At 39.6% G+C, this 10000-nt stretch overlaps 1 protein-coding gene across 1 annotated transcript in view; it reads right to left on the bottom strand.

Moving 5' to 3' along the window:
- LOC143041158 (uncharacterized) overlaps window positions 1–10000 on the bottom strand; it is a 74256-nt gene that overhangs the window by 33142 nt on the left and 31114 nt on the right. The window contains exons 4-5 of the mRNA XM_076212973.1: window positions 5191–5323; window positions 4883–5080 (exon numbers count right to left, since the gene is read on the bottom strand). Coding sequence (XP_076069088.1) covers window positions 4883–5080; window positions 5191–5323 — 331 coding nt within the window. The remainder of the gene's footprint in view (window positions 1–4882; window positions 5081–5190; window positions 5324–10000) is intronic.

Here is a 10000-nt window from a genome sequence, read left to right as displayed (position 1 = left end):
TTTGTTTATTTTTTGCTTATTCTTATATTTCTATTCCTTTATTTATTTATTTTCATTTATTCGTTTGTCTGTTCTTATAAATTAATTTATCAATTTGTATATTTATTTGAAAATTAATATCCATTCTAAGAAGGTTAGGTCAATAGAAAAAATTAGGTTTAAACATCGAGTTAAGGGTTTGTGATTAGCAAGCGGGTTAACTTGGGAAAAGGGAGTTTCTACAGCTACAAATGTGGGTTAAGAAACCAGTTAACTAATCCAGTTAAGTATAAAGACTGTGTCTGTGTGTGTGTGTGTGTGTGTGTGTGTGTGTGTGTGTGTGTGTGTGTGTGTGTGTGTGTGTGTGTGTGTGTGTGTGTGTGTGTGTGTGTGTGTGTGTGTGTGTGTGTGTGTGTGTGTGTGTGTGTGTGTGTGTGTGTGTGTGTGTGTGTGTGTGTGTGTGTGTGTGTGTGTGTGTGTGTGTGTGTGAAGGAAGACCTGTTTCCAGGATGATGTATGTACGTACTTGTGTATGTGTACATGTATGTATGTATGCATGTACGTATATATGTATGTATTCATATTATCTCGTTACATTCCACTCCTATGATTTCTTCTTACACGCACACACACACACGCACGCACGCACGCACGCACACACACACACATATAGTCAAAACAGAAAATCAATAAGAAAATAAATGACAAGCTATATTTAAAAATATATAAGAAAGATGAATTAGTGATCGTCATTGATTTTTGCACACACATTGTCATAAGTATCATCATCCGACCCAGACTAGAGTATGCAGCAAAAATCACATGGAAGCAGGAATCCAAATACTTAGAAAACCAAAAAAGTGAAAAAAAATAATAGATTATAGGTCTATAATTATTTTTCATTATGAATTTCTGTATACACACACACACATACACACACATATATACATACATACACCAATGAATCTTTCCCCCTCACAAGGGAGGTGGCCAAAAGTCAAAGGCATAAATCCACTCCCACTCATTCCATCTCTCACTCCACTCCACTCCCCTCCACCCCTCCCTCCCTCCCTCCCGCTTTTCTTAGCTCCTCCTGTATGATGGGTCATCCCTGCATCTCTCCTCCCACTGCCCTGGGCCAGAAGCAATGCAGCAAGACACAGCTCATTCACAGCAAGGATGTGCAGTTTGTACTAAAGCCTTTGAGCTGTGCCTTACTGCATAGGTCCCAGGACGGGGGGGGGGGGCTGGAGAAGGCCAGGGGGCCATTTGAATGTTGCCTGCTACCATTGTGTAACAATATTTGTGCAACGTCGGCGGTTGTAAACACGGGGGAACTTCCAGACGCTCCGATATGATTTCCATCCTTTGGTTTAAGGATGAAAGAGGCAAAAACTGGTTTACCTAACACAGAGTGGTTAATTAACGAATGGAATAGACTCAGTAACCATCTAGTTAGTGAGCACTGAAACAATATATAATTGGTCGTTTTAAGAGAGAAGGTTTGATCGCTTTGTGGACGAGGATGTCAGGTGGTAAGGGACATGGAACTGCCTAGTATAGGCCTTATGGTCTCTTTTGCAGTCTCTTCCACTCAACACGAAAATCGACTTGGAAGAAGAAGAAGAAGAGGACGACGAAGAAGAAGAAAAAGAAGAACAAGACGAAGAAGAAGGAGGAGAAGAAGGAGAAGAAGAAAAAGAAAAAGAAGGAGAAGAAGGAGGAGGAGAAGAAAAAGAGGAAGAAAAAGAACAAGACGAACAAGAAAAAGGATACGAGGAAGAAGAAGAAGAAGAAGAAGAAGAGGACGACGAAGAAGAAGAAAAAGAAGAACAAGACGAAGAAGAAGGAGGAGAAGAAGGAGAAGAAGAAAAAGAAAAAGAAGGAGAAGAAGGAGGAGGAGAAGAAAAAGAGGAAGAAAAAGAACAGGACGAAGGAGAAGAAAAAAGAAGATGGAGAAGAAAAAGAGGAAGAAGAATCATAAGAAGAAAAAGAAGAAAACTATTCCCACTACCTTACTATGACCGAAGCCGTCCTAAGCAGTCCAGAATAAGCTTCCATGAAGACACCCTGCTCATCTTTACCCACAGCCATAGGCGTCTTCCCTCTGGCTCAAGATCTCTTCCTACTCTTAGCCAATCAGCGTCGTCCTAGCAGCCCGCTACTTTTCGGAACGCAGGAACTGACATGGTGACCTCTCCTAGTGTAAGTTATGGTGACCTCTCCTAGTGTAGACACCCAACTATTTATGTAATTTTTTTCTGTGTTTCTCTACCCTTCACCCCCCTAAAAAAATTCTTAATGCAGGACTCGAACTCAAAGTTTCCTGAGCCACGACAATTACATTCTCTATTAAGTTAGTGTGTCATAATGATATACAGAATGGATAAACTCTCATAAGAACATAAAAACATAAGAATGAAGGAGACTCCAAGAGACCATGAGGCCTGCACTAGGCAGTTCCATGTCCATTATTTTCTGTCATCCTCATCCATAAAGTTGTCTAACCGTTTCTTAAAACAACCGATAGTTTCAGCGCCCACTACATGGTTACTAAGTCTGTTCCATTCGTTGACCACCCTATTAGTACACCAATTCTTGCCTATTTCCCTCTTAAATCTAAATTTGTCCAGTTTAAAACCATTACTGCGAGTCCTGCTGTCGTCTTAATATGATGACCTTGTTTGCGTCCCCCTTGTAAAATCCTTTGATCTTACTGGGAGAGCACTCGGCGGAACGACAAAGTCGTGATATAAGTCGTTCAGTTTATTAGGGTCGTCGTGGCGCAATGGTATGGTCCTTGCCTCATAATAAGCAGCCGCTCAAACAAGGGTTCGAACCCCAGGAGGAGAGTTTATCAATTCCATACTATAATAAATACCTCTGAAGCGTTCGGTGATTAAATTAAGTTTTGTATTATTTGGAGTGTCTGTTATTTTCTGTGTACAAGTGAATAAAATAAAACAAATTGAGTAAAAGGAAACTCTCGGAGCCTCAATTAGTTCCAGAGTAACGAGCATTAGTCATTTCGTACGCGAGCTCTGAGAATGAGTGGTCGTTGATAGTGGTGTTCTTAGTGGTGTACATTATCGCTGTTCAATAAAACTGGGAACCGGAGGCTCTGCTTAGTTTCAATGTTGCCAAGCAACACACGAGGCCTCTTTAATACATGACCATATTTTAATTTTCCTACAGACTTCTCTCCCTCTCCCATAGACACCTGTCCCGCGTGCGTGGGTGGACTGTTCGGTGGTCCAGTAGTTCCCCCCCCCATCCCCCACCCCAACCCCTTTGCCTCCCTCCTGAAGATGGCTAGTAGGGTAGAAGGAGGCCTTGGAAATACTCTCAGACACCAAACCCAATAAATAAAGAAATAAAGAAATACAGAAGAAATAAAATAAATAAATAAAATAATGATAATGAAGGCGAAAGATGCCTGGGACACCAAACAAAACAAAACAAAATAAAATAAAATAAAATAAAGATAATTATTCAAAAAAATAGAATAAGATAACAAATATGAAAAAATACAGCCAGACTGTAATTCAGCCGAAGATCTTTCAGTACTGAAGATAACTGGTCAAATTTGTTAGTTTCTCGTTTTCAAAGATGTCTGGTTTAAAAAAAAAGTCTAAAATCGGGAAAAATATTGAAATATTATGTGTATTACAACACACACTGAATGGTCCCCATTACATAAATCTCCATCTTACCAACCACATCAACTTTTTCCATTTCAATTCCTCGCAAACACGATCGAGACTAACAAGGACCTCGATGGAACAGTGTTCGGAAACCGAGACGTTGCGTGTGTACATGTGTACAGGTTCCTTTATGTAGTGTACACATGCATGTACGTGTATGTGAGCATGTGCATGTACGTGTATGTGATGCGTACATGTATGTATACGGAACATATGCATGTACGTATACATCATATGTATACAAAATTGTGTTTGTGAAATTGTTCTGTTGTGTTCTGTTGTGGATAAGAACAAGTGTTCTGGTGTTCATCTCCCGTGACGTGCAAGGTGAACCTAGGTCACATCTCTGGTCGACATTACACTAATGAGGGTTGGTTGCTCACTGACTACCTGTCCAAGTGCCAAGAGGGAGAGGGGGGGTGGAAGAGGAGGAAGATGGGGAAGAGGGGGAGGAGGAGGGGAGGAGGGGGAAGAGGAGGAGGAGGAGGAGGAGGAGAAGGAAGACGGGGTGGAGGAGGAGAGGAGTAGAAGGAAGAGGAGGAGGAGGAGGAGGAGGAGAGGAGGAGGAGGAGGAGGAGGAGGAAGAGGAGGAGGAGGAGAGGAGTAGAAGGAAGAGGAGGAGGAGGAGGAGGAGGAGGAGGAGGAGGAGAGGGAAGAGAGGAGGAGGAGGAGGGGGAGGAGGGGGAAGAGGAGGATGAGGTGGAGGAGGGGGAAGAGGAGGCGGAGGAGGCGGAGGAGGAGGAGGAGGAGGGGGAGGACGAGGGCGAGACGAGAAGGAGAAAGAGAAGGAAGAAGAGAAAGAGAAGAAGGAAGAGGAGGAGGAAGATGAGGAGGAGGAGGGCGAAGAAGATGAGGATGGGGGGATGCGGAGGAAGAAGAGGAGGAGGAGAAGGATCAGGAAGAAGAGGAGGAAGAGGAGGAGGGGAGGGGGAGGAGGAAGAGGAGTAGAAGGAAGAGGAGGATGAAAAAGGAGGAAGGAAGAGGAGGAGGAAGAGAAGAAGGAGGGAAGAGGAGAAGGAGGAGGTGGAGGAGGAGGGGAGGAGGAGGAGGAGGAGGAGGGGGGGTAATACTGCTTCTACCGGGATACGGTGTTGGTCGTTCGACCCCTGCCATGCTACTTTTCGTGCTGACGTGAAAACAAAAGGTGCAGCATCATCAGCAGACACACACACACCCGCACGGGGGGGGAGGAGACGCACCTTCTTGACGACCATTACCTTGGCCGGAATGGAGGAATAGGGTTCGTCGAAGAGCGACCAGATCTTAGGCTTTGTCGTCTGCCACCACGTGACCCGTCCGTTCAAGTACTCGTCCTCGTAGCCGAACTTCCGAGCGATCTCCTCCTCAGAAGGCTTGTCCGTGTCCACGTCCAGCTTGTCCAAGATGGCGAGCGTGGCCTGCGAATGCGTGAATCAAGGGTCAGATGGCCCCAAGTTTCCCCAAAAAGGGGGAGCGATGTTTACAAGAAATGAACAGATGGAAGGATTCATTCATTGATTCGCTTTACCTGCGTGTCCCTGTGGATGGTGTAGGTCATCCAGCAGCACGGTTCGACCTGGTTCGAATCCAGACCCCAAAACTCGAGCTCCTCTTCGAACAGCGGACCGCAGACGTTGGTCGGGTAGTGCAGCTTCCCTGTCCTGTGCGAGGAGGAGGAGGAATAAGCCAAGGGCTAACACCATAATTGTTATTATAATTATTATTATTATAACTATTATTATTATTATTATTATTATTATTATTATTATTATTATTATTATTACTATTATTATTATTATTATTATCATCATTATTATTATTATTATTACTATTATTATTATTTGTTTAATACGTCCTTTGATTACAGAAATATGTATCAGGCGATTTGACTGAGAAGAATGTCGACATTGGTCTAATGACACAGAAAGAATATATACATACCTATATATATATATATATATATATATATATATATATATATATATATATATATATATATATATATATATATATATATCAACCTTCATAATAATGAGACAATATAAATTGAAATTTGTTATTTTTTCGATTACATCGCATAAAAGAAAACGTACAAAGAATGTCGACATTTACAAACTCATAATTACCCACTAAACCAACTTTTCTATCAACTAACAAATATATAAACAAGAAAACAAGCCTTAATAATCCTTTTGGCAAGTTTGAGGAGAATTTAATATCACATAGAAGGGCAATGGAAGCCATAAATGAGTGGAAAGTTTGAATACGAAGTCGGTTGCTAGGGCGAGTGTAGACGACGACAACTTGTCCGCATCATTGCCAGAGACCAAAGGATTTTGTTCGAATGTGTTCATCACTGGCTTCCGACTAACATTCCATGAAATAATTCTGTTTTCAAATGCATAAGAATTCTAGTCATTAATATTGTATTCATATATTACTGGAATTAGAACAGGGTAGTAGGTATGTATATATGTATGTATGTATATATATATATATATATATATATATATATATATAGAGAGAGAGAGAGAGAGAGAGAGCGAAAGATAATGACTTAACTCAAGTATCCTCTCTTTGTGAATGCAAAATAATTATCTTTACATATAATCTTTTTAATTTTTGTTTATTCACAAATACAACGTAGCCAAAAAGAAAAAGGCATAGAAACCACTCCCACCCATTCCATCCCTAAATACACTCACCTCCCCTCCACCCTCCACCCTCCCTCTTATCTTGGGACCTTGGGAAGGGGAAGGGAGGGGAAGGAAGGGGAGGGTGAGGGGAAAGGAGGGAGAGGGGGGGAGGGTGAGGGGAAAGGAGGGAGAGGGGGGAGAGGGGGGGAGAGGGAGGGAGGGGGAGGGGAAAGGAGAGAGAGGTGAAAGGAGGGAGAGGGAGGGAGGGTAAGGGGAAAAGAGAGAGAGGGAGGGAGGGAGAGGGGAAAGGGAGAGGGAGGGAGGGTGAGGGGAAGAGAGGGAAAAGGAGGGAGGGTGCGGGGGAGAAAGGGGAAAGGAGGGAGAGGGGGAGAGTTAGGGGAGAGGAAGGAGAGGGGGGGGGGAAATATCCAATATTAAAATAATTCAAATCAACATTAAATTAACATGGACTCCCTAGATTAACATTTCAAATATGTTTGATTGCCATAACTTCTCATTTCCCATCATTTCTCTTTCTTCTCCCTCATTTCCCATCATTTCTCTCACTTCCCATTCTCTTTCTTACCCCTCATTTCTCTCATGTCCCTTCATTTCTCTTTCTCCCCCTCATTTCCCTTCATTTCTCTTTCTTCCCATCATTTCTCTCATTTCCCTTTATTTCTGTCTTTCCCCTCATTTCTCTCCTCATTCCCCATCATTTCTCTCATTTCCCAAAAATTCTCTCATTTCCATTCGTTTCTCTTTTTCACTAATTTCTCTCATTTCCTATCATTTCTCTTTCTTCCCCTCATTTCTCTCATTTCCCTTTATTTCTGTCTTTCCCCTCATTTCTCTCCTCATTCCCCATAATTTCTCTCCTCATTTCCCAAAATTTCTCTCATTTCCCTTCGTTTCTCTTTCTTCTCCTAATTTCTCTCATTTCCTATCATTTCTCTTTTCGCCCCTTTCTCATTTCCCTTCATTTCTCTTTCTTCTCCCTCATTTCTCTCATTTCCCATAATTTCTCTAACCATTTCCCATCAATTCTTTCTCCCCCTTATTTCTCTCCTTATTTCCTATCATTTCTCTCTTCATTTCCCATAATTTTTCTCCTCATTATTTCTCATATTCATGTTCCGTAATGTCTCTTCATTTCCCCCTCCACTTCATTTCCCATTATTTCTCCTTCTCCAATTCACATTTCCTCTTCATTTCTCATCATTTCTCTTTCATCAATTTCCATTTCTCTTTTTCATTTATCATTTCTCCTATTCATTTCACACTTCCTCTTCATTTCCCATCAATTCTTTCTTCAATTTCCATAATTTCTCTTTTTCATTTCTTATCATTTCTCCTATTCATTTCACATTTCCTCATTTCTCCTTTTCATTTCCCATAATTTCTATTCATTTCTCTCTTCATTTCTCCACTCCATTTTCCATCACTGCTCCATCTTAAATTACCCTTATTTCTCATTTTCATTTCTCTCATTTCCCCTTATTTCGCCTATTCATTTCCTCTCGGTTCTCTACATTTCGCTCGTCTCTCATCTTCGGTGTGCAGCGTGCACTCTCATTTTTCTTTTTCATTTCTCCTAATCTCTACTTGTGTCTAATTACTCTCTGCTTCTTCCTCTTGTTTTCTTAATTATTTTCTTTTCGTCGCCATTTCTTTTCATCTTCCCTTTGTTTTGTTTTTTCACATTTCTTCTCATTTCTTTCTCGTCCTCTTCTCATTATATTTTCTCTCCTCCTTATTCGTCTCTCTCTCTCTCTCTCTCTCTCTCTCTCTCTCTCTCTCTCTCTCTCTCTCTCTCTCTCTCCCGTATGGGATGCCTGTAGCCCTCAACTTGGATTCTAATTGGTTGTACAGGAACCAATCAGCTTGCTCGGACCACCCGCTGATTTCCATTGGCCCGAGCTTTGAACATATTATTTTTATATATACAGTCCTATCTATCATATATATACATTTAAATTACAAGTATTAAAAATAGTTTAAATGTAGCTATTTCGTAACTGCAAAAATAAGTTTAAGAATAAACGAAATAATACATGTGGATGATGTTTCTATGTAAGCGATGAATGGAAAACTTGAATTAAAATCATGATGACTTTAGGAAAAAAATAATGATAATTATATCTGAAACCCAAATGAACACAACGGTGAGCGAAATATATAGAGTAGACATATCGACAGCGACGTCTTTGTCGGAATGGAAAGATTCGAAAGTCAACGCAAAGTGATGACGTCATGTCGCTTGACTTGAAAGGCGCACTGTGATTCGTCAGGAGTACGAAACTCGTTTCCATATTTTGTATTCTATTATATTTTAGTTCTGTCCTATCTATGACAGGGCAGATTTGATTGTATTACATAATTAAGTATTAGAGACATTATTCACATATGTATATACACTTGCGTAATTAGATTAAAAAAGATTCGCCATTGTTTTGATATAGCAATTGTCAGTCCTTCCTCCGTCATATTTCTGCATCTAGTTATCCCGTTACTTTCATACAAAGCATAACCTACATAAAAACACAGGAAAACAAGAAATATGTTTAAAAATATTTACAAAATAATTCTTGATCAAGAGAGAAAATATATACTTCACTCATGTACAACAAATTATAATATAAATGCACATATTCAAGTGTGATATATATATGCTCCATATCGTGTCATTATAACCCTCCACCCCACCCTACTAAGACGTAAAATTACATTTTAATGGATGGAACTACAAAAAATCGGCCCTATTTTTGCAATATTTATTTATGACATTAATATTCAAATCTATAGCATTATAGCAAAAATATTGAATGATGTCGATAGAAATTCTACATATAAGACCAGTTTAGTAACAATTGGAATAATGGTATATTTTGTTATATATATTAACTTATTTTTTATGATGGATTGTTGTAATATTCTAATAACTTTCTAGGTTTAATATATTAAATTCGGTTTGTATATTAACTGGCAAATTTATATACCACTTGTTCACAAAGGAAACAAATTTCCTTTTCTTATTTGTGAGTTATTTTCGTTTCCGATCGCCTTTGAGCATAAGCTCCTTGTGAGCGAAACGATCTGGGAATGGTAACGAAGAATTTTGAAACAAAAATAATGAGGTTTGGCAACTCGCTGTGCGTAAGCTGCCTACTAGCCATTTACTCTTACAAAAGAAGCTTATTTATCTATTTTGGCCAACTTGTGTCGGCTATTTCAAGATAATTGGTCAATTTTCTATCGTAAAACGAAAATAATAAGCCAAAAAAAATGTGCTTGTTTGTTTCTTCGATCGTTTCTTTCCCAATAACGTCGTTATTTCTGGATGAATTTCGACCAAACTTTGCACAATTGTCCACATGCACCTCAGAATAATTCCAAAAATAAATAAAATCCGGGTATCAGAACATTACCAGGTACCTCCCCTGATCCTTGATAGTCTTTTGGTGCGACACTATCCACTAGTATATAAGCACAAGTTAGTTCCAAAATAATAATAATAATAATAATAATAATAATAATAATAAAATAAAATAAAAATATACATAGCCTACTTTTTATAGCTGAAAAAATCTTCATTTCAAAATAAAAAGAATAAGATAAAAACATAGTTGACTAGATAAAACAAATTAAATTTTATACACAAACACACACACACACATACACACACACACATGATAATAAATT

Source organism: Oratosquilla oratoria, chromosome 30 (genome assembly GCF_046742065.1).
Source record: "Oratosquilla oratoria isolate Oo_2021 chromosome 30, ASM4674206v1, whole genome shotgun sequence".
Classification (NCBI taxonomy): Eukaryota; Metazoa; Arthropoda; class Malacostraca; order Stomatopoda; family Squillidae; genus Oratosquilla; species Oratosquilla oratoria.
This window is presented reverse-complemented; position numbering and strand designations above follow the sequence as displayed.